At 52.7% G+C, this 23901-nt stretch overlaps 8 protein-coding genes across 8 annotated transcripts; 2 read left to right on the top strand and 6 right to left on the bottom strand.

Moving 5' to 3' along the window:
• Nucleotides 1-1569: 1569 nt before the first annotated feature.
• Nucleotides 1570-4011, top strand: BBA_00955 (oxysterol-binding protein; the record flags this gene model as incomplete). The annotated part of the gene is made up of 6 exons (XM_008596052.1): nucleotides 1570-1609; nucleotides 2173-2277; nucleotides 2374-2980; nucleotides 3029-3287; nucleotides 3341-3654; nucleotides 3702-4011. 6 exons carry the CDS (start codon nucleotides 1570-1572, stop codon nucleotides 4009-4011), a joined length of 1635 nt encoding a protein of 544 aa, XP_008594274.1.
• Nucleotides 4012-4522: 511 nt separating this feature from the next.
• Nucleotides 4523-5267, bottom strand: BBA_00954 (splicing factor U2AF 23 kDa subunit; the record flags this gene model as incomplete). Its single annotated transcript, XM_008596051.1, has 2 exons — nucleotides 4523-4851; nucleotides 4961-5267. The coding sequence occupies 2 exons, from the start codon at nucleotides 5265-5267 to the stop codon at nucleotides 4523-4525; spliced, it is 636 nt and encodes a 211-aa protein (XP_008594273.1).
• Nucleotides 5268-7595: 2328 nt separating this feature from the next.
• Nucleotides 7596-9475, bottom strand: BBA_00953 (CAP-Gly domain-containing protein; the record flags this gene model as incomplete). Its single annotated transcript, XM_008596050.1, has 3 exons — nucleotides 7596-8778; nucleotides 8847-9240; nucleotides 9334-9475. 3 exons carry the CDS (start codon nucleotides 9473-9475, stop codon nucleotides 7596-7598), a joined length of 1719 nt encoding a protein of 572 aa, XP_008594272.1.
• Nucleotides 9476-9814: 339 nt separating this feature from the next.
• BBA_00952 (peroxisomal enzyme) lies at nucleotides 9815-10862 on the bottom strand (the record flags this gene model as incomplete). Its single annotated transcript, XM_008596049.1, has 3 exons — nucleotides 9815-10575; nucleotides 10638-10686; nucleotides 10743-10862. 3 exons carry the CDS (start codon nucleotides 10860-10862, stop codon nucleotides 9815-9817), a joined length of 930 nt encoding a protein of 309 aa, XP_008594271.1.
• A 3494-nt stretch (nucleotides 10863-14356) lies between these two features.
• Nucleotides 14357-15661, bottom strand: BBA_00951 (casein kinase II beta 2 subunit; the record flags this gene model as incomplete). The annotated part of the gene is made up of 1 exon (XM_008596048.1): nucleotides 14357-15661. One exon carries the CDS (start codon nucleotides 15659-15661, stop codon nucleotides 14357-14359), a length of 1305 nt encoding a protein of 434 aa, XP_008594270.1.
• A 1501-nt stretch (nucleotides 15662-17162) lies between these two features.
• On the bottom strand, nucleotides 17163-18581 carry BBA_00950 (phosphatidylinositol-specific phospholipase C; the record flags this gene model as incomplete). The annotated part of the gene is made up of 1 exon (XM_008596047.1): nucleotides 17163-18581. One exon carries the CDS (start codon nucleotides 18579-18581, stop codon nucleotides 17163-17165), a length of 1419 nt encoding a protein of 472 aa, XP_008594269.1.
• A 1268-nt stretch (nucleotides 18582-19849) lies between these two features.
• Nucleotides 19850-21119, bottom strand: BBA_00949 (methionine adenosyltransferase; the record flags this gene model as incomplete). Its single annotated transcript, XM_008596046.1, has 2 exons — nucleotides 19850-20977; nucleotides 21060-21119. The coding sequence occupies 2 exons, from the start codon at nucleotides 21117-21119 to the stop codon at nucleotides 19850-19852; spliced, it is 1188 nt and encodes a 395-aa protein (XP_008594268.1).
• Nucleotides 21120-22594: 1475 nt separating this feature from the next.
• Nucleotides 22595-23654, top strand: BBA_00948 (transcription factor FET5; the record flags this gene model as incomplete). The annotated part of the gene is made up of 2 exons (XM_008596045.1): nucleotides 22595-22642; nucleotides 22785-23654. The coding sequence occupies 2 exons, from the start codon at nucleotides 22595-22597 to the stop codon at nucleotides 23652-23654; spliced, it is 918 nt and encodes a 305-aa protein (XP_008594267.1).
• Between the last annotated feature and the right edge of the window lie 247 nt (nucleotides 23655-23901).

The following is a 23901-nucleotide window of genomic DNA, read 5'->3' as shown; positions in this document are numbered from 1 at the left end:
GCAGATGTGATGAGGGAAAGTAAATTGTAGATTGATGCAGCGGCTTAAAAAAAAGGCTAGTGATGCACAAGGCGTAGCAGTGGACAAGGTTGGGTGGCAGATGGATGGACAACAGATGAATGGATAAATGGATGACAGATGGATGAAAAAGGGTGAGCTGAGGCAGTAACTAGTTACTAGGTAGTTAGAGGGGGGGCGGCCCAACCAGAGACAGAGTGGCGCGCATGTGCCTGGCCGGAGTGGCCGGGTATGGAACGGAGTTTTACAAGAATGCGGAAAAGGATGAGCTTGAAGAGAGGAGACGGTTGACGGGGCGGTATGGAGACGTTTGGCAATGTGAACGTCTGGGGGATGTTGTACTTTGTCCTCGTTGCGTGTGTGTTTGATGAAGAGTTGTGATTTTGATGTTTCGCTGACAGCCGGGTACGGAACGTCAGATTGGCCACGGGTTTACAGTGCGTTGCTAATGGGAAGCAGAGTGTTGGGTAAGCAAGGAACAAGGCCACCTAGCAGGTAAGAAGGTGGTAATAACTGCTCGTTTCGGCAGCAGGTAAGGTACAGAGTGCGTCGTGACTCGTACCAGGGCATTGGGCGCGTAGGTGCCGTCTGACAATGTTTTAATAGGTAGGTTACTCTGTCCATTCGGCAGCTATAGCGAAGCTGGCTATGACGACATCTGGACATGCCGTTTATTAAGCTTGGGCGGGATGTGGCCGGGCCCCGTGTTGATGGGGCATGTTATTAAAGGAACGAGAGGGCCAAGGATTAAATTTCCCGGCTTTTTCCAGGTTCATAATCTTTCTTCTTTTGCTCTTGGCAATTCCATTTTCCACTGGCTGAGATCACTGCTCTCCATCTGCCAACAAACTACGCGGCCTTGCGAGAAAGCGACCAAGAGAATCCGACGACGAACGAAAAACGTCGTTCAAAAGCTACCTAGGCAAGCTTGAGAAAGCAGGACGCTACAGAAATATTGGAAAAGAAAATTTAAAACAACCAGAGAAAAAAAAAAGAAGGAAAGAAAAGCGAGACACCAAACGACACAAGAAGGCTTCTGTTCGCTCGGTGAGATAATTTTGTCCAATTCAGCTCAGCTCGTCTTGACGGCGGCAAGCATTGGGCGCAAAGCAAGCTGCATCACTAGCACCAACCAGCCTGCCTCGCCCCAACAACAATTCAGTGGTGGAGTATCAATCAGCCTTGGCTGCTGGTACCGAGGCGAGCAGGTTGCTATTATCGCTTCGACGCCTTCCTTTCAAAAGAAGGGTATGTAATTACAAAGAAAGCGGCATAGCACATGTCCATCAATACTGATTCAGGCTATTACACTATGCCTAGGTTATAGGTAGGCTGCAGCGGATCGCCGTGCAGTCATTTTGCCTGCCTGCCTGGGCAAGGTTCCCCGCCCCTCTCTCTTTTGTCCGTGAGCCCCTCCAAGAAAACCAAAAAAGTCATCGACGTACGACAGACAAACGCCGCCAAACTCGAACGCACCTAAATCTTTCTTTCTTGTTCTTCTTTCTCGTCTTTTACTCCTCCTCCAACTTCTCCCAAGTTCACGCCTTCATCATGACTCTGATGGGACTTGTATCTTCTGGCCACAAGCGGGGTAAGTGCTTGCCCTTTCTTTACTCGCCCCCCTCCAACTACAATACCACAAACCCAAGTGTCACCTACCTGGGAATGGAGGTAGCTGCTTGGCTCAAAAGCTTAGCTCCCAGCACCTCCCAGCACCTCCCAGCGCCTCCCACTTGTCGCCGCTGCAAAGGGAAAAAAGAGCGGCCCCTCCATGAAACCCCATGGCAGAAAGCCATTTGCTCTCATCACCCTTGACGCTGGCATTTTGGTCCTCGTCTTTCTGTCCTACATCATCCCTTAAAACGGCACGGGCAATTCTCCGCGTATCCCGACGTCTTGTCTAAATCAAAATCCTCTCCTTCTCCTCTGCCAAACTTGCTGCTGGCTGAACTTCTCTGGGCAATGCCGGCCTAAGCTCTACCAAAAAGTCCCACAATACACCTCTTCAGCTTCTTTCAACCCTTGTCCTTAATTCTACCTTGTTTTTTGGTTTTCCATTTCGACCGGCTTTGAGCTGCGCATCTATTTCGTCTTTTCTAGAAACCCAAAATTCCAACGTCTTGGCGCGGGCGCATCATTGTATCATGCTAACAGGCTGGTTTGGCTCTTCTGAAGCGGGCAGCCGCGCCTCCGCAGACGATGGCAACAGATCCGACCCCGACCAAGATACTCAAATCATGGAGCCCGATCAGGGAAACGGTAAGTTTTCAAAATCATCCCTCCTTGTTCGCGGCTTTGCATTCTTTCCTCGAGCGCCATTCCGCCAACATTCCCAGCTAACTCGTTTCCCCGCAGTCCTGTCGCACATCATTTCGCAGCTTCGCCCTGGTGCCGACTTAAGCCGCGTCGTCCTTCCTACCTTTATTCTTGAGCCGCGCAGTATGCTTGAGAGAATAACAAAGTCGGTCGCCCACATATACCGTTTCTTCCTTTACCCGCTAACCCCGCCTCGCAGCTTCATGTGCCACCCAGAAATGCTGCTGCACATCCCCACCATAGACGATGACGTCGAGCGCTTCGTCTCCGTCGTCAAGTTCTACCTCAGTGGCTGGCACATTCGTCCGCCGTGCGTTTTTAGCCTCGCCCCTGCACACGATTTATCTCCCGCTAACATCGTTTCCAGAGGCGTCAAGAAGCCGCTCAACCCTATCCTCGGCGAGATCTTCTCCTGCTACTGGGACCTGCCCGACAACAAAAAGGCCTACTATATTTCCGAGCAGACATCGCACCACCCGCCCAAGTCAAGCTATTTTTACATGGCCCCAGACCACCATATTCGCATTGACGGCACCCTCAAGCCCCGCAGCAAGTTTCTCGGAAACTCGGCCGCCAGCATGATGGAGGGCATCGCCTTTTTGAGCCTCCTCAACAGAGGCAAGGACAAGACCAAGGGCGAGAGATAGTCAGTTGCCCTGCATATCATGATCTGCCGAGCTTTCATAACTAACAGCCACCGCAGCATCGTTACGCAGCCTAACATGTATGCCCGTGGCATCCTCTTTGGCAAGATGAAATACGAACTCGGGGACCATAGTTTTGTTCGTTGCCCCGAACTCGATCTTACAGCCGACCTCGACTTCAAGACCAAGGGCTGGGTAAGCGGCACCTACAACGCCGTGGGCGGCGTCATCAAGCGCGAGAGTACAGGCCAAGTGCTTTACGAAATCTCCGGCATGTGGCATGAGGAAATGTTTCTGAAGAATGTTGCCGTATGTCTTCGATACCAGTATACCGCCCTGGATATTACTAATTTGGCAAACAGACTGGCCAACGCGAAATGTTTTTCGACGCCACACACGCAAAACCTAGCAATCCCCAAGCTCGGCCCATTCCTGAACAAGAAGAGCGCGAATCCCAAAGGCTTTGGGAGTTGACGGCTAAGGCCGTCAGGGAACGTAACCACGAATTGGCCACCGAAGAAAAGACCAAGATTGAGGATCGCCAACGCGAAGAGGCTGCCGCTCGCGCCCAAGAAGGCAAAGAATGGCGTCCGCGACTCTTCCGCGCCGTCGAGCCCTCTGTCGAAGAGTCTGAGCAGGGCGAAGATAGTCTCGAATGGATCATCAATGCTCATATGTGCGTTTTCTCTTGGTTACATACACAAATTACTTCTCTGCTAATAGGTGTTATAGTGACAATTCGGCCTCTCCTGAGGATAAAAAGAAGCAAATCCTCTCCATATACCCCATTCTACCTGGACAAAACGCTGGCCAGGTACCAGCCACCTCTCCCAGCGACGCGGCGCCCGCCCCTGAAGCCGTCAAAGCTACCCCTGAAGCCGCCAAAGCTGCCCCCGAAGCTCTTTCCAACAACCTTGTTGACATCGGTGGCAACGATGCGCCCGCCCCACCACCCGTCAAGCCGGCCGACGACGTCGAGACCATGCTCAAGGAGACGGGCAAGCCTGCTGAGGGATCGCTGATTGATTTGTGATTTTGTAGGCTTCTTTTGCCTACGGCGTGAAGGCCCGTTGCTGCTAAACAGTGCATCATGCAGGCCATGACGGGTTTGGCTACCGTGAACAAGGAATTGTTCTTTATTATATCTAGTTGATACTACTTAGAGATATTTGCGCTCAACGCAGGTCATGTTGGTGTGGCATCTTTTTTTCTTGGATTAGTCACTTTTGGCTATCAGGGACACTACATGATTACCTCGAGACCGGGTGTACCAGCATTCAACAGGATACAATGACTTGGTCCGAACTAATATGTGACTTGCGATAGAAGATGCATGCACGTAGCCTTGTGCACAGAGTATAAACTCTTGCAAAGTTGAGCGACTACGCTCTTGATATATGCTATGGAAAACGTGCTCATTCCACTATAGTCTTTTTCTTTCTGCTTTCTGCATCCTGCAGCATAAACGCATATCCCAACCCGAGAAAGAATCCGCAACGCCGTTCAAGTATACAGTTTTGTGTGTGCCAGCTCATCGCACCTCCCTACCACCGCCTCTTTGCCGGCTCGGGCGTCGGCGAGCGGCTGACGCTCTTTTCGTCGCGGCCGCGGGCACGCAGCCACTTTTTCGTGCTGAGTGTCAGATCGCGGTCGAGCTCGTCGCTGGGATTCTTGCGGTGTATAAAGTTGCAGAAGCCGCCGCGCATGCAGCCCTCGCCCGAGTTGAGACGGCAGCAGGCCTCGCGGAAGTCGGTCACGGGGCTCAGCTCGCAGTAAATGGGGCGGCCGGCGTACCACCGGCCGTTGAGCTCGTCGCAGGCCTTTTGCGCGGCGTCTTCGTATTTGAAGCGGGCGTAGACGTTGCCTATGAGGTCTGCGTTTGGAAGTTATCTAGTCAGCAAAGGGAGAACACATTGGTCATGGAAAGAAGAGAAAGAAAAGAGGGAAGAAGAAGAAAGAAAGAAAGAACAAGGAATACGTACGATCATTGTTATTGTCACACACAACCAGCTCCTCTAGCTCGCCGTACTTGCACAGCTCGCACCAAATGTCCTCGTAAAAGGCGTCAAAGTGGTTCTGCAGCTGCGACGGGTTCATACGGTTCGTGTTCTTTTGGTCGTACGCCGGGTTCTGGTACAGGTTGGGCATCAGAATCGTCTGGCTGTACGAGGGCTTGACGTGCTTGCGCGAGCACCGGTCGCCGTGCCGGCACGCGCCAATCTTGAAGTAGAATGAGCAGTTGACCTTGTCCTGCTCGGTGCCAAAGATGGAGGCCAAGAAGTTGGCCATGGTTGAGGTCGGTCGGTCGGCCGGTCAGTCGGGCGGGTTGGAGAAAAGAGTTTTGGAAGGACCTGGTTGATTGGGTTGAGGGCGGTTGGAGGAGGATGAAGAGCAGAAGGTGGAGGAGGAGGAGAAGGTGGAGGACGGGGGGGGACTCGTCGTGAGAGAGCAAGGTCGCTTCGCAAATGTAGTCAAACGGCAAAAGTGCGATTGGGGCGGGATCAAAGTGAGGCGCTTGCGATTCGATTAGATGCGCGCGGGAAGATGGCAACTTTTTGACAGTGTCGTGACACGGCAAATTGAAGCTTGTTCGCAGCTTTGTCATGCGCCACAGAGAGCTGTGGCGTAGTCACGTGATGAGGCTGATTTCTAAAGGTTCTCCAAATTTCTACCATGTACCGGCCAGGTATCACGTGGAGTGAACGGCAAGTCTAGATTTATTTTCAACCTTGACCATTGTGTCATCTTCTCATCCGGCATCAATTACCGGCTTGCTGTATGAGGCCAAGATGGCCACATCGACAGTTGGGCAAAAGACACTCACATGATATACATTGTAAGACTCTTTCTCTCTTATTGTCAATTTTTTACTTTTCCACAATTTTTTTCTTCTATATGATGGTCCAATTTCGAATTGGATTCTGCAAATCTGAGCGGCTTGATTTGATTCTTCGAGCTATATTCTGCGGATACTTACACAGCTGATTATGTTGCAAATCATGTATCTTTTACATTTTTTGCCAGACTTACTCCTGTTATCGAGCAGTTGCTGTTTTCATTCCGTATTCTAACACGTCCGTGCCAGAACAGGAACCACGCACACCATACCGCCTCTCATTTACGTGTTCGGTGGCGGTACCATGGCCGGGTATCGCGCGTCCGTGTCTCAAACTCGGCTGCGAGTTGGCTCTTGATGTCGGAGGCGCTTTTGATCGTGCCGTTGAGCATCTGAAACTGTCAGCCCGGCGTAATTTGGTATTATTTTTCATTGTCTGTAAAGGGGAAAGTCACGCTTCGGCCTACAGGTGAGCAGACTATATTGGAACGACGTGCTCGGCGCACGCCGCTGCGATGCCCTTGCGCAGGATATTTGTCGTAAGTCAAACTCAGCTCAACCTTCGCTGGCTACATCGGGTGAGCTGTAACTTTTGGGCGCCGCTTCAGAGCCGATAGCCGCGGTCGCAGGTGGCCACATCGGTGGCGAGCATGTCTCCGATCGTAAGCCGGTCGCGTGCGAAGCCGAGGCCCGCTGGCGTCAGCTGAGAAACGGTCGCGTAGTGGGTTCTTGGTGAGAGTCTACGCACTCACGAAGTCGCAAACGGTTGTTGCGACTTCTCTTTCGAGAATCTGGACCATGACGTAATTGTAGATTCGGTCTGAATAATGTGACTGTCGGGCTCGTCGAGCGTATGTTCATGTTGGTTGCGAGAGGGATTCCGAGTATCAGTACATTGGAATCAAGCATAGGCTTCAAGCCACTGCTACTTATTCTTGCTAGCCTATCAGACCAATTCATCATTTGCATCACTCTTACATGCTCTTGCCTTAGGCCTACACCAGATGATGGCCGTGACCAACTCGAGGCCGAGCGTGGTAGCTTCGATGTGCTCGTACGCCTCACATACGGCTAGCCATGTCAACTCCATGGCGTCTTATCTCGTACTTCTTCAGCTCAAACCCCAATAATTGCACTACTGTACTGTTCTCTTGTCTTGGTTGCCCCAACTCGCGGAAGCCGAGCTAAATCCTATCCGGGTCGGGCCGCGCGCATTGATTCCGTTCCGTGCAATGTCTCCCTCCAGCTGGGCCCCCTTCATCGCCACCCCCGTCACGGCGATGGCTCACAAAGCATCGCCTACGCAGCTGCGAGGAGGGACTGCGCATACTCAGTCGGTTCCTTTGGTGATTGTGTCCAAGTACAGGCACACTGGGCTATGAAGCAAGACGAGCTAGAGATGCTCGGCAAAAGCTACCAATTTACATCATGAGACTCCAGTCACTAAAGTGTCGTCCTTGCAGCAGAAGGCAGCGTTTTTGTTGCTCCCTGTAGTAGCTATCTTGGGAGATACTTTTTCGATCAATGGTGCACATGTGTTTATGTTCTAGGACAATTGAATATGTTACTTGTCGCCTATGTTTCGAGGCGATCGATTGTGATGGTGCCCACAGCCGCGCCATCCGAAGTTTATAAGCTGGACAGAGAACCATGTCCGAGTGTACTAATAGAACGGATGTTAATATGCCTCCGTCCCTGATGGCACATATGCGAGCCTTGTGGGTCAAACTAAAAATGCCGAATAGAACCATCTACCAGAGAAGTCATATAATTGCTCTGCATTATTGTAGTGGTTCTACACGCACCTTGACGTCCAATCCATCTACCCAATACCCCAGCTGCCGCGGTCCGTCGCGGAGCTCAACCTCACGCTTCACCCACCGACCCGACTGCCCGTCCGCAAGCTTCTCGTCATACGTATCCCTGGTCGCATCCCTCGCCACCGGGACCGCCGCCTCGTCATCGTCATCATCGTCATCCTCGTCCGACGTGTCGCCCTCGTCGCTGTGCTTCTTCGCCACGGGATCCCACTCACCCGTCTCCCAAACGAGCCGGAGCCGGAGGGGTGAGACACCGTAGAGTTTCGCCACGCGGGCCTTGACGGCGTACATGTCGAACGCCTGCGGGATACGCGCCGTCTTGTCAGCGCGGCCCGCGCACCGCAACGCCAGCGTCACCAGGCGAGCCTCCAGAAACGCCGGGTTCACCCTATGTGTGCGCACCACGTCGGGAGCCCCGTACACGGCGCACAGCGCGGCGTAGCGCGGGTGGGCTGCCAGAACCGTCGACGCAGTGGCCTCGGGTACCGCAGCCAGCTGCTTGGCGATGCGCGAGAGGTAAAACAGTTCCGCGTTGCTGCGATCATTGGTGGTGATGCGCGAAAAGTTGAGAGTCCGCAGCGGGCCGATGCGCGCAATAGTAAACATGTGCGCCTCGTCCGCCGTGGCCGTCGGCGCGGCGGGCGACGCGCCGACGTCGTAGACGGGGTTATGGCTGATGCGCAGCGCCGTCAGCCCGGGAAAGTGCGTTGTCAGGTTGTCGATAAAGTCCCACCCGTCAATCTGATTGTACGATACGTCAATGTATTGCAGGGAAGTTGGGAATATGGGACAGGGCGCCTTGTCCGAGGCAAGACTGCGGATGTTGTTGCCCTTGAGGTAGATGTTGCGCAGAGAGGTAAGAGATGTGAGGCTGGCGAGGTCGGCAATCGAAGTGAAGTTGTTGTATTCTAGGTTGAGTGTCGTGAGAGTCATTGATAGACTACTGTAATCTACTGCGGGTAGCCTTGAGAGAAGGTTGGCGCCAGCAGCCAGGTTAGCCAGAGAAGGACATGTTACTGCGATGCGACAGATTTCCTCCCAGCTCAGCATGTTGTCTCCGATGCCCAGCTCAGTGATCTGCGAGAATGCGGTGGCGGCGTTCTCGAGAGCAGCGTCTTCTAGGACGTTTTGAAATCGATTGCCACTGTTTTCCACAGCGTTAGTCATTGCCCACATCCATTCCAGCAGAGTGAGGGGTGGGAAAGATCGTACTTGATGGCCAGTTTCTTGAGAGCCGGCAGATCCTTGCAGATATCCACGACTGGGGCGAGGTTCTCAAACAGATTCCTGCTGATGTCTATGTGCGAGAGCTTTGGGCTGATCTGTGCCACCGCAGGCTCATCTTCTTGACGCGCAAAGGCCATGTGCACGCCGTCGAGGATAGCCATCTTGAGCTCGTCCAGCCGCGCCATCTGGCGGCGCACCTTGTCGAAGCCCACCTCCTCGGCCACCTTGCCCGAAATCCTGATTTGAGAGTCCCGCACGCCACTATTATCTGACTCTCTCTCCACATACTTGGTCTTGAGCGCGGTGACGAAGCTCACAGGGGTGTCTGCGGGCCGAGCCGGCCGCACAAACGAGGCCGCCGTCGGCGACTCGGATATGCCTAGGCGACGGGGTTAGCCGTGTTGGGATTTCGTAGGAGCGACGGCTGTCTATTGATACTTGCATCGAAAATAGCGTATTCCCTTGTGCGAACCATCGTGTTTGCCACGAGTGCCGTCGTCCCATTCGACTCCTAGCCACGAGCCACTTGCGCCCGCGACCTCGCCAATGTAGCGGACAGTGCACAGAGCATCGTCGTAGGATATGCGCTCTCCTACGTAGTGTGAGTCGGCCATTATTGGGCGTTGTTGAATATATTCTAGTTTTCTAGGGACCAAAAAGCATTGTCGAGTTTTTGCCCTCGGCGCGGTGCGTTGTTGGGTGATGAAAGACCAGGCAGCAAACGATGAAGCAGTGCAGGCTCGGTGTGGGCACTCTCTAATGGGGCGACGGCTCTCAAATACCGGCCAAAGAATTCGAGGCCTCAATACATCACCTTGCACATGTCACAATTGAATATTGATGTTCACTACATTTGCAAAGATTCAAGCGGTCAAAAATCGATTGTCATTCACATTCATGGCTTTTCTCATGTGCAAAACAGGCTCGCTGTTCTCGCCTACTCATCGAGGTGCCTAGAGTTTAGACTTAATTGGATCGACAGTCTTGACCAGGGCGCGGCCATTGCTGAGGCAAATCTTGCCGCCCTCGACCTGGGTGACGAAGCGAATCTCTTCAAACTCGCCCTTCTTCTCGCCCGTCTTCCAGACTTGTGTGATGAGCTTGTCGCCAGGCCTGACGGGGCTGGCGAAGCGAGCCTGGTACTCCTTGATGTTGGCGGGGTTGCTGCCGCCAAGCGCGCGAACAATCTCGAGGCAGGTCGAGTTCCACGAGTACAGGCCGTGCATGATGACGCCGCCAAAGCCCATCTTCTTGCCGGGCTCGGGCGTGGCATGGAGGGGGTTGTAGTCGCCGTTGAGGCGGTAGAGATGAGCCGACTCGGCCGTGGTCTGGTGAGGGAGGACGACGTTGGGCTGCTTGTCCTTTGGAGGCGGGTAGCTGATAGTCGCGGGGCCCTTGGGGCCATCCCAGTTGCCCTGGCCAATGAAGAAGGAGCTTGTATGGACGCGGCTGTACACCTCGTTGCTGTCGGCGTCGACCAGCTCCGTTTCGACGTCGAGAACGGTGCCGGGCTTACCTTTGTCGTAAACGCCAACAACCTTGGTGCGCGTCTCAAAGTTGCGCCCGGCTGAGGTGGTGGGCAGGGGCTTGATGAACTCCATCTTGCGCTGGCCGTCGACAACGCGTCTATAGTCGAATTCGGGCACACCGGGTATCTTGACGGCCTTGCTGCTGGCGTAAAAGTCGACGACTTCTTGTGTGTCGCCCTTGAAAGCTTTGAAATTGGCACGCGGTCAGTGTTGGGAGGGACAAATGAGTGTCAACGATGATGCTCACAAAGAATGATCGGATACGTGGGAAAGGCGGCAAAGTCGGGGTGCAGCTCCTAGACTCATGATCAGCACAGCTTCAGGATATTACTCTCTGATTTCCAGTCCGTACATAGAGCAGGTGAAGCTCGCTAGCCTTGGCGCCAATCGAGTTGGCAAAGAGCAGCAAGTCACGCTGCAGCCAAGACACCTTCTGGCGGGGGTACTCGAAGCCAACACCGGGACCTGACATGATGATTCGTTTCTGCGTGTATAGCTGGCTGATTGAAGAAGAAGGCAAGAGTTTGATTTATGCGTAGCCCGAGAAATAAAAAGAGTCGGAAATGGCACAGGAGAAGCTCTCGGGGTCGCGGGCTTACAGATGGGTCTCTGCCGAGGTTGCGTCGGACGCCACTCAAGCCTCTATTCAGCAAGTACACCCGCAGTCGGAGCTAGAACTACCGAAGATTTTGGCTTTGGTGATGAGGTCTACTCAGGTATGCGGGGGAAACGTGTTGTGTGACCACCCCCCTCCTTCTCCCTCAAGGAGGAGATTCTGATTTGCACACATACTGAGGCTATTTCGATATCAAGAGTCATTTCCAACACATTTTGAAGGAATCGCGACAGGTGTCAGACGATGGCAAATCTTGGTAAGATAGCTTCTGGGCTCTACCCAGTGCAAGTGCGAGCGAAAATCTGCCACAGGGGGGTTGAGGGGTACCTGGGTACCGGACTCCCAGAAACCACGCTCTCGCGTGTCTTGGCTTTTATTCTCCGGGCCCCAATTCGTCGATCGTATCTGATGCGACAATATGTAGCGACGTATAGCTCCAAGTGCGGGCTGGGGACCCAGACACGGGCCCAGACAAGGGGTGGACAAAAAAAACGAGCGCTCCCACCAAAATACCATAATAACTAGATAAATTAGCATTAGAAGTAGTTAACTAAGATTAATAAAATAATAATAAATAGATAATATAATAACTAAAAAGTACTAATATAATTTTTTAAGTAAAAAAAAATTAACTTAGTCTTTAATAATATAAATAAGTAACCTATTTTAAAGTAAAAATACCTACTATTTTTAAGTAAGGTTTTAAATAGTTAGAAAAATAGATAAAAAGATATTTTAGTTACTAATAGGTAAGTTAATACTTAAATATTATATTAAGATTTTCTTTATATTTTTATATACTTTTCTTATTATAATATATTAAAAGTAATATAGTTATATTATTAGGTAAAGCGCTCGTTTTTTTTGTCCCCCGCATGCCAGATAACGCGAATTCCTTATTCCCTTATTTTAAAGCGGAGACAGGTACACCTCTGGCCACTGTTCCTCGGTATGTTGTACACGCTGGTGGGTCTGTCCTTGCAGTAGAGACCGAGAAATCTAGGAAATCAGTCCTTATTTCCTTATTTTCAGCGAATTCTCAAAAGGTACATCTTAACCATGGCTCCTTTGTGGGTAGCCACGGCATACCCCGAGAACCCCGAAATTTATAACGTATGCTTTAAAATTTATAACATAGCTATATAACAGCTAATGTACCCCTTAACAGAACTTTCCATCCTTCACCATCCTGCATTCTTTTTTCCTCCTAAAACACACATACACATCAACGCGCCGTCTTAGAGGTATATAAAACGCTTAGAGAGGTGCTTTAAAGCACTTTTAGGGGCCGTATCGAAGGCTAAGGCACTATTAAGAGCGTTATTAAAGGCACGTGCTGAAGGCACGCTGGAGGTATGCTAGAGGGGATTTTTTGTTAGTGACTCTGAGAGAGTGACTTCGAAGAGCCTGCCGGCTCTGATTAGTTGAAAAGGCCTATAAATTACCTTAATAGGCTAGAATTACATTATAAGATTTAAACCGCATGTTACAAATTTCGGGGGTTTATACCCCGAGGGCTCCTCACCCCTGCCTGCTAGCTGACAGCCACTGACTCGTCAGGAACCCCGAAATTTACAACGTTGATTTTGAATCTTACAACGTAAACCTTGCCTATTCAGGTCTTTTATAGGCCATAGGTTATTAATTAGAGCGAGGGAGCTTATTAAAGTCACTCTCTCAGAGTTACTATCACACAACCGCTCTTAAGCATGTCTCCAGCGCGCCTTCAAGCGTGCCTCCGGCGCCTCTAATCGCTCTTGAAGGTGCCTTCGATAGTGCCTCTAAGAGTGCTTTTAAGCGCCTCTTTTAGACGCCTTTTGTGTCTTTAAGTGGTGCCTTTGAGCGGTGTCTTGAGGTGTGTGTATTAAGAGGAGAAAATGGTGGAGGATGAGAAACTCGTTAAGAGGTATATAGCTGTTATGTGGCTACGTTGCAAATTTCAAATTCGACGTCGTAAATTTCGGGGTTCTTAATAGGCACCCTGGCTGTCCTCTGTGATTGGCTGATTCCCGCTTTAAATAAGGAAATAAGGAAATAAGGAATTCTCGTTATCTGGGCCTATACTCGGAAAAAACTATAAAGCGTAAATTGGCTTAAATGCATTTTTTTGGCTGTTTTTGAGGTTCTTGCTCCACTTTTCTAGACCACGCTCAGCTACAGGGGTCGCCTGTACCAGACGCATGACGCAACGTAGATCGCTTCTCAACAAAGTTAGTATTCAAATAATCACACTAGGTATACTCTCATTAAAGTACCAATAAGTTACTCCGTTACGGAGTACTATTTACAACCTCAATGGCCAGCTGAGTTTTTTCTGAGTATAACGATCTATCTGAGGCTATGGGCGACGTATCAGTGGACCGAGCGGTTTTGCAGCCAGCGACAGCAGCAACTAGCACCGCCAAGCAAAACTACCAGCACAACCTACTCGGGACTTGCTAGCCTGATCAAGTAACAAGATGAGGCGAACATGCCTTGTCCAACTGCCGAAGCTAGCGACACGAAGTGCATAGTAAATGACTATATATAGCATAGACGATGATATAAGAGTCGAGCCGCGATTCAGGAAAGCGCGGTGCCCAGCAAGCACAACAATGATATCATACAGATAGTACTAACAATAAGAATTGATATTTGACAGAATTTGTTCTTGCCCTTCCACTACTTGGAAATTGTAGCACTTTAAGTCAACATCTCCGTCAACTCTGATACATTGCCGTCATGACCGATGACTCCGGCCCAAAACTCCGTTGCTCAACGCTGATTGCGGGCTTAACTCCGCTCTGTGCAACGTTGATCGGCATTAGGCGTAGACTTACGTGTATGGAACTGAACACAAGAAAAAAAGAGAGAAAAAAAGAGAAGAAAGATTTGGAATCTTACAAAGTAATTTCGACGCAGCATCTCCAAGGTGGTAGCAGATCTAGATGAAACCACTGTATCCTCAGTGGGTCTTGCAGAAACTGGCGCTGTAGTCTGGTCTCGACTTGAGCTTGAGCTCCCCTTTACATCTGCTCTGCACCAAGGACACAATGAACAACCACGACTGCGACGTATGCTGCGCAAATCTCTTCTCATTCGCAATACTTTTGCAGCATCTCTCTACGAGCACAAACCTCCTCGAACCTAGAATCCGCCAGACAATGGCTACCTCCACAAGTCTCTCGTCCTCTGGCCCATCTCCCACAGTTATTTACCGCACGGGCAATTGATTGGTTGATGCTATTGTCACTATAACAAATGAAAATATGCCAGTTGATGAGGCACGAGTTATCAATCTGCGGGTATACAAACAAATGGCCATGTGCAGGGCAAACCCTGCACTCGAAATATCCATCAGGGCTAAACTGTTAGCCAACCCTGCCCTGAGCCCTATCGCATTCCTCCAAAAATCTATATATGCCTTCAAGGCCTTCATAATCCTGCGAACAATGCGCTCCCGAGCCACTAGCCGGTGAAATACTTTCATATTCTTCAGGGTCTGACAGCCATGGCTTTCCATCAAGTTCAAACGCCTCTTCAATGAAGGAATCGTCGCTCAAAGAGTCGAATCCCGAGCCGGGTCCCCAAACAGACCTGGTGGAGCCACCAGGCGATGTCAACGTCTTGGCTGACTCGGGTGCAAATGGAATGTGAAGCGTCATATGCATATTGTCAGACTGAGGGTCTTGGCCAAGGACACCCCGTTCAATGCCAATGTCGTCGCAGAGGCTTTCTAAGGTGTGTACGTCAACACCTGGGAATCGAACCCTGATAACGTTGCTCTTTTCCATGACAACGGGCAAGTCTCCTAGAACAGATAGTCGTCGAAGATCTGCATACACTGCAGTAAGATCCTTGAGCGCACAGCCAAAGTCGGTCGACAGCACATCAAGAAATCCTTCGGTATTGAGGGAGGTGCCATCGGAGGGCGCGGCACCCTTGAAGCCGGAAATATCAGAGGCCTCGATGAGAGCGGCAGCGAGAGGGCTCATGGCAGTGATCGTGGGGCTGAGCTTGAAGTCAATGAAAGAGCCCGAAGCAAAGCGGGGAAAGATGGCCATCTTGCGCATAGCCTGGTCCTCAAGAGCCGAAATGGCGCGGTACTTGGGCTCGCCGTTGGCCCCGAAACCATCGTACTGGAAGCGCTGGCCCGAGAGGAAAAAGGCTCTCATGGCTTGGGATACATTCTGCACGACCTGGGCAGGCGCCGCAGGGGTATGCGAGAAGTACCGAACGCCACCACCTCCGATGCCGTAACCACCGGCAGAGCGCGGCATGGCACCGCCTGTCAAGTTTGGTCGTAGTGCATTCGCAAAGGGAGCCCGGCCGGAGAATTGGGCAACACGTCGAGAGGTGTTGGACGAAGGTAGCTGCGATCGGTGGAACGGCTGGCGAGCACCGCCGTGGGGTGTGGTGCTGAGGAACCGGCGAACTGCCTGAACGTGCTGGCCCGAGACTCGCGAGATCCAGCGCCGCTGCTGCTTGAGAAAAGCGGCTGGATGAATCGGTTGTCGGCCGGCCGAACCGGACCGAATGGGAATGTATTGTGGTTTTCCGTGGAGCGGCCGCACGGCGCTGGCTATGTTCGCCCGTACGGCTTCGGTCGCTCTCGCGGCAGCGACACGGAGGAGACGGACGGCCGCTGGCCCCCATATCCCCGCCATGGATGCCATGATAAGCGAGAGAAACTATGCAGATGCTGAAGCCTTTCCCCAGAAATGCAAAATGAGGAGGGTTGTGTCATCCAAGGGAATGGCAACCTGAGGATGCAGTCACTCTATATACTGCGCCACTAAATGGCAATTCGCCACCCATTGCTAAAGTGCGGAAGGGACCGGGCTGCACCGCCACAGGCTGCCTCATCAGTACACTAGTCTCAGAAAAGATTAGCCCCACAGAGCTATCACTTATTTCTTTCCCATGAAAAAATTCCTTCCTTCTTCTTTCTCCCAACCACTCCCAAGCACTTCAGCGCACCCAAGCTTCGAGCAATTCATGGAAACTCCTTCTCTTCACTCAGTGTACGGGTCCTGAAGGGCTTGGGAATATTATGAGGTAAGACTCCTTCTACCCCCGGTGTTCGGCCGCCGTCCTACGCACGATGATGATTATTACCAAATGAACAATCCAATTCATACCAACCCATGGTGACACTCAAATATACTTACCTGAGAACTATTTTGCACAAGCGAATTGCTGTTTCAAGTTTTTGCTCGATTTTAACTGGTTCACAGATCATGACTTGATGATTGACGACATCAGACCGTGTCAATGTATAATATCAAAAGGTTCGTTACGCACAATTTCCTTCTACGCAAACACCTCCGAATGATGATCAAACCGACACCTCAGGGATTCCTCATGCTTAATACATAATGTGGATACCGTTGTATTAGTTTCAGCCTTGTCTGACTTGGATTTCTTGCATCAATTACGCTCGCTCACTTCCGTGTTGTGCACATTGCTAATTCTCGAGACGTTAGGTAATTACTTTTCCTCCACGCATATCGACTATACCACGTGCCTCTATGATGATTATTTGAACGAACGGGCGGACATAATCGAGCCCTGCTGTCTCTACACCCTAGAAAAGCAAGGCGTACAAACCTTGTGGTGTAGATGTGGTGGGATCTCTGGATGACACTTCGTCACCTGACTTGAGCACCATTCTTGGACATGTTTCCCTACCGGGATTACAATACCATGCGCGTAATTGATAACTAATCGTCCTGATACAATAGGTAAATAAGAACATTCTTCCCACTTTCGACTCTACCGTTTTTGTGATGAGATGTTTCAATTTTGTATTCACACTGGTTGATCTCACGTTCCTTCTTTGGATTCGTGCGACTTGAAAATAATACACAAATCCTGACTGGTAATTACACTCACGAACAAACTTATCTGGTAACTCTGGTCTAACTCGATTCTAGAAACCTTGGCACTTCATGTTCTTGCAGACGCAGTTATGGTAGCACTACTAACATGCCTCTGTAGGTAAGCAAGACGACACGACAAATGTCTTGAATAGGCATCAGCCATAGAAATAATGAAATGAAATTCAATACAAATTGCTACGTCTATCTGGACGCTCGTTGAATGGTACTTGCCACGTCAAAATCAATTTCCCAACTCTTCCAGTGATCTTTCGCTCTCACCGCGCACTTAAGCTCTCTAGCCGTGAATCTGTAGACGGGCATTCATGCCGACAATGCAGCGGATCAAGTCCCAGTCGCCATTGGCGCCGACCCAGTCCGTGACAACGATGCCCGCGCCAGCCGAGCCGATGCCCAGGCCGTTGGGGCCCTTGCCCTCGACGCCGTGACTCGTGCAGAGATAGTCGACGACGCGCGGGTTGACCTTTGCGGCGATGCGCTCCGGCCAGCAGGTGGCGTTGAAGAAATTGCTGGCGCTCAAAAAGTTGACGTAAAAGGGCGGCTTGGCGGCGCCCTCGTCGTAGCCGTCCATGCCGGGGAGCAGAAACGAGTGCTCGCCGGCGCGCTCGAGGTGGCCGTGGCTGTAGCTGACTTTTTTGTCAATGTTGTTGCTCTCGGAGACTTCGTAAAAATCTTGCACGCGAATGGCGCAGCTGCCGGCCTGGCCGTCCTCGCAGTTGTCGGGCCACGCCGACGCGTCGAGGCCCCAGCCCTGGCCGTCCCACTCGCCCTTGAGGTCGTCGTCGATGCCGAAGCGGCGCATCAGCACAATCTTGCCGCGCACTTGCCCGAGCGTCGGCACGTGCGGCTCCGTGTACCACTTGTCCGGGCGCTTGCCGACGTAGCCGTCCTTGAGGTACCGGCCGAGATCGCTGTCTGATCCTTTCCCCGTGCCCTCGCGCTTGAGGCTGATGATGACCGTCTCGCTGGCGTGCTCGTCGAGGAACCGGTACACGTCCTCGAGCATGTCGCCGAACCACTTTGTGCCCGTCAGCGAAATGGGGAAGACGCTGTGGACGAGCGCGAGCCGGTCGTCGTCCTTGCTCGCGGAGACGCGAATGTCCAGGAAGCGCACGCCGTTTTGCAGCTGCTCCGGCACGCCAACGGCCTGGCACCGCACCGACGGCAGCGCCTTGTAGCACGTGGGCGAGTTGTGCGTGCCGGGCAGCGACAGCGACGGCAGCGGCCACTCGTCGCGCAGCTCGCCCATCCAGCCGTCGAGCCGCGCCGACGAGTACACGGCGACGAGCCCTTCCCTGGGAACGTAGACGACGGTGAGGTCGTGCGGCCCATCGTCGAGCTTGCGCATCACAGCCGATCTGGACGACGGGCTCGGCACGTCCGTCTCGTACTGGTGCTCCTCGGTCCGAAACGTCAGTCGCACCACTTCCGCGCCCGACTCCGCGGCAGCCACGTCCGTCTCGGCCGTCTGGAAGGCGTCGGCGGTAAACGACACGTCGCGGCGGTCGCTGCCGACCGCGTCCTCCCTGACCCGCAGCTCCGACGAGAAGCTCTCGGTAGCGTTTAGAAAGTTGCTGACGGCGCTGCCAATGCTCGACAGCATGCCCACCGTCTTGACGCGCTCGGCGGCGAAGCGCTCGGCGGAGACGAGCTCCAGCGGGTGGATGGTCAGGTTGCGAATGGAGAGGTTCGGCATGATTGGCGGCTGATTCGATCTCACAGGCGGCGGTCTCGTTGTAGTCGAAAAGAGTGGCAAAGGGAAAGGGTATCGAGGGGGGCGGGGGCGGGGTAGTCGGAAGCTGGAGGCCGGGGTTATGCGATTATGTACTTTGCTTCCTCGAGCAGAGCCGATCTAGTGGATTGGGCCTAAATGGTCACCGTGGAAATGGAGTTGGCATCGAAGAAGAAGAGGTTAAAGGGGTCCTTTAGTCCAGCGGCTCCTGGACGTACGTGTAAGCGGGGACGACCAACGAGGCTTGAACGGAGGAGCTTTTTTTCAAAGCCGGCCCCAGGGTGGTGGGGTTGATGCTCTGTCGTGATTTTTCCGGGCTGCACTGCCCCCTTCCCGGCAAGGTGCAAGATGAACGGCGCATAAATCTTTCTTTCAATCGCGCCCTTTGCTTTCTGTCTGTCGTACCTGGGTCTATCTAGCTTTATCTCGGCCAGTCAGCGAGTGATGTGCGGCACTGGTGCACAGCTTAGGCTCCAAATTGCTTAGTGGATCGACGGATGAGCTCTTTTCTCTCCGGGCTTTACAGCTGAACATGACCGGGCTGGCGAGAGTGACCAGACCTGGTGGTCAGCTTTACACGTGTGCATTGCCGCTTCTCGTCTTTTTGTATTCCTCATCTTTGTCCTCTAGCGACAATGCAATCACAATCATTCCAAAACAGTCAGGGTTACCAATTATGGTTCATTGGTTTCCTCCGCAAGTATATAGTAGGTTTGAATACCACTATCTGCGCTGATTATTTGCTCATCTCTCCCGCCCTGCCGAATGATCCGCACATGTTCGGTCAGAGAAACGGGAAATTCAAAGATGTTGAAGTTCTTTTGTGTTCCCGTAAACGCCAAGTTCATAACGCTGTCTCTTAAGCGCCCCCATTGAAAGGGTATCCCAAATGCAAATCTTCGCAGTAATATTTTCCCAAATGCGCGAACGCGCCGCTGCCAGTCTTTGTTGAAAGACGCAATGCGGCTCGTTCCTGGTATATCGTGAGGGGGCCAACGGGCCCTTCGTTATGTAAAAAAGGATGACAAAGGAAAATTAGTATGCTTAAAAACCGCCGAGAAAGGCCCCCGCGTCCCTGCGGGGGTAAATTGTGTACCAAATTGGTTTCGTTGAGAACCGTACGCCGCCCGAAATGTTGTGCCTCATGAAAAGAACATTAAACACATCTATCTTGAAACAAGTAAAGGAAAGCTTTGTTGAATGCTTTCCCGGTCAAGCTCTTGAGAAAATTCTTAGAACTTGAGCTCCTTGGGCTGCTCCCAGGTGAAGCTCTGGTTGGTACCAAAGTGGCCATTCTTGGCAGTCTGGCGGTAAATGGGGCGGTCCAGGTTGAGCTCGCGCACAATGACACCAGGACGGAGGTCAAAGTTGTTGCGAATAATTTCGACGAGCTGCTCCGAGGTCTTGTCAGAGGTGCCGTAGGTGTCGACGTAGATGGAAAGGGGCTCGGCGACGCCAATGGCGTAGGAGAGCTGGACAAGAGCACGGCGGGCAAGGCCGGCGTTGACGAGGGACTTGGCGATCCAGCGGCCGACATAGGCAGCAGAGCGGTCGACCTTGGAGAAATCCTTGCCAGAAAAGGCACCACCACCATGAGCACCCCAGCCACCGTAGGTGTCGACAATGATCTTACGGCCAGTCAGACCGGCGTCACCCTGGGGACCGCCAATGATAAAGAGACCAGAGGGTTGGATGTGGTAGATGGTCTTGTCATCGAGGTACTGGGCGGGGATGGTGGCCTTTATGATCTTCTCGAGAATCTCCTTGCGGAGCAGCTCGGTGGTAATATCCTCAGAGTGCTGGGCAGAAATGACGACGGTGTCAACGCGAACAGGGACAACGGCACCGTTGTCGTGCTTGTACTCGACGGTGACCTGAGTCTTTGTGTCGGGGCGGAGCCAGGGGAGGGTGCCATCACGGCGGGCGGCGGACATGGCAGCGTTGAGCTTATGGGCGAGCTGGAGGGTGAGGGGGAAGAGCTCGGGGGTCTCGTCGGTGGCATAGCCAAACATGATACCCTGGTCACCAGCACCGAGGCGCTCGAGGGCCTCCTCGTAGTGGAGACCCTGAGCGATGTCGGGGGACTGCTGCTCGATGGCGACGAGCAAGTTAAGGGTCTTGTAGTCAAAGCCCTTGGAGGAGTCGTCGTAGCCAATGTCCTTGACGGCGTCACGGACGACCTTCTGGTAGTCAATCTTAGCTTTGGTGGTAATTTCACCAAAGATCATGACCATGCCGGTCTTGGTGGCAGTCTCGCAAGCAACCTTGGAGAGGGGATCCTCGGCCAAGCAAGCGTCGAGGACAGCATCGGAAATCTGATCGGCAATCTTGTCGGGGTGACCCTCACCGACGGACTCGGACTACGGAAAGTGAATTAGCCACGCTGCAGGAGCGGAAAATGAAGGAGGGGTAACGCAGCAGGGACCGCATTGAGCGACATACAGTGAACAGGAAGTTGCCCTGGTTGTGGTGGGCACCGTTGGTACCGTTGGTGACAGGCATTGTGAAGGATTTGAGAGGGTGGGAAAAGGAAGAGGAGGGAGGATAAGTTCAGAGAGATTCGCGGGAGGTTGATGAGCGAGATAGCTAGTAGCAGAGAAAGTCTCGGGATTGCAAAGTCGTCGATGAAGACGGCACCGAAAGACTGTTGTACGAAGAGCTCGTTAGCACAAAGGCTCTCGTGAGAGATGGTAATATGAGGATGTATACAAACCTCGTAAGAAATGCTAAGGATGAGAGGGAAGAGGTTGAAGAGGAAAAAAAAACTGAGTGAGGGAAGAGGGCTAAGAAAAAGGCGGAGGGGAGAAATTGCACCAGCGGGCAACCCAGCAGAAAAGGCTGGTCGGTACCTCGCGGCAGCCAAAAAAAAAAAATTCGGCCGGCTTAAGACCCGCGGGACAAAGTATCGAGGCGGGCCCATGGAGGGGTAGATGGAAGTGTTTTTGTTGCGGCGGTACATGAATCCGTTAGCAGCCAAGGTGTGAGATGGAGTACTCTGCTAGCGCCGAAGAGGGGCAGTGCCGACTGGGGACTAGACCCAAGCTACCCGCGAAAACGGCTAGGGATTGCTGGTCTCGGGACAAGACAATAAAATACCTGGGTACCTACCTGCAAGCTGCAGGACTACAGAAAGAAATTGGTATAGCATTCAATAAATTACTGTGATGACAGTCCCAATCTGGGCATGTCGACGCTGGGGTGGATGTCGCAGCAGTTGTGGGGGATATTGCGCCATCGGAGGAAAATGTCGAGAACAGGCTCACCCCTCTCAGGGCCAGGGGCCAGCAAGTTGAGAGAGCTTTGTTGAGCTGTCCCTGGACTGCGCAGGAAGCTTCACCAACATGGCCTACGCTAGCAACTCATCACCCTTATGCCACTCATGCGTTGCGTGACGCCGGGAAACCATGACTGCATCGCCGTCGCCAGTCCCAGTGGTGCCCGCGACAACGTGGTGCGGGTCAGCCCCCGAGCTGCATGCCTGCACCACTCTTAGTTAGTGGTACCAGTGCGATTGTTGCCCAGCGCCTATCTAATTAGTTAGTTAGAGAGGGATGATGCCATTGGGGAGAGCAGGCCTCGGATTGTCGGCGGCATCGGAGTAAAGAATGGCTGTGTAAAATTGCCAAGTACTTCGTACGCAGCATTATTTTCAGGTGACAACACAGCTGACAGCCTTTGCTGACCTCTTTGACAGCATCAGCACAAGCCAGGTGTGTGTATCTGCCATTCTGCTTACAGGGGGGAGGGGGTTACACTGTGCTGTGCTTTCAGCCAGCCTGCTGTCAACTTGAGCAACGGCCCACCAGCCCGCTGCCGGAAGAGACTCCACTTTGCCGACGTGAAATCTTTTGGCATTGCAACAGCTTCCAGATCTGTACCAATCCCAGCATCGCGACCAACCAGCGAAGACTGCGCATTGCCGGCGTCGCAAACAACTGGAATCTCCTGCTAATCACCACACAAGCTGCATCGCCACCATGAGTAAATTCGGCACCATGGTCATGGGCCCGGCCGGTGCAGGCAAGGTACGCAATCCACCCCGCCCGCCTCGTCGTCGTGTTTTGCAAGACAACTGCTTATTGACGACGGCGCACCACCGGGCGCAACGCCAAAACATGCCTTGCTTGTGACGTGCGATCCAGCAACAATTCTAATCTGCGCTCGTAGTCTACCTTTTGCGCCGCCCTCATCACCCATCTCCAGCTCAACCGCCGGTCCGCCTTTTACGTCAACCTCGACCCCGCCGCCGAGACGTTTGAGCATACGCCCGACCTCGACATCAAGGAGCTCATCTCGCTCCGCGACGCCATGGAGGAGGTCGGGCTCGGCCCCAACGGCGGCCTCATCTACTGCTTCGAGTTTCTCATGGAGAACCTCGACTGGCTGACCGAGGCCCTCGACGCGCTCACCGAGGACTACCTCATCATCTTTGACATGCCCGGCCAGATTGAGCTCTACACCCACATCCCCATCCTGCCGACCCTCATGAAGTTTCTCTCCCAGCCCGGCGCCCTCGACATCCGCATGGCCGCCGTCTACCTCCTCGAGGCGACGTTTGTCGTCGACCGCGCCAAGTTCTTTGCCGGCACCCTCAGCGCCATGTCCGCCATGCTCATGCTCGAGGTCCCCCACATCAACGTCCTCTCCAAGATGGACCTCATCAAGGGCCAGGTCAAGAAGCGCGACCTGAAGAATTTTTTGACGCCCGACGTTGCGCTGCTCGACGATGACCCGCTCGAGCGCGGCCGTCTGGCGGGCGAGGGCGCCGACGAGGCGCGCGACGACGAGTCCAGGGCGCCTGATGACCGCGAGCAAGTCATGAAGGGCGCGAGCTTCCGTCGGCTGAACCGCGCAGTGGCGGGGCTCATTGAGAGCTTCAGCATGGTGAATTACCTCAAGCTCGACGTCACCGACGAGGACAGCGTCGGTGATATTCTCAGCTTCATCGACGACTGCATCCAATTCCACGAGGCGCAGGATCCCAAGGACCCTAATGAGGATGTTGACGCGGACGAGGACGAGCAAGACGATGATTAGCTTGTAGGCTGAAGCACAATGTAAGGACGGACATGAAGAAGAAGAAGAAGAAGAAGAAGAAGAAGAAGAAGAAGAAGAAGAAGAAAAAGTGATTCATCATTAGCATAGCGTCGGAGTTGTTTTGTATTTGAAAATACCAAGGACGGCTTGCAGCCGTATATAGACCGATATAACACCAACAAATCAAGAATCCAGAAAACCGTCAAAGCACACTGACACAGAGACAGAATATTCCTAAGGGTGGTCC

This window comes from Beauveria bassiana (assembly GCF_000280675.1).
Source record: "Beauveria bassiana ARSEF 2860 unplaced genomic scaffold BBA_S00002, whole genome shotgun sequence".
NCBI classification, from domain to species: domain Eukaryota; kingdom Fungi; phylum Ascomycota; class Sordariomycetes; order Hypocreales; family Cordycipitaceae; genus Beauveria; species Beauveria bassiana.
This window is presented reverse-complemented; position numbering and strand designations above follow the sequence as displayed.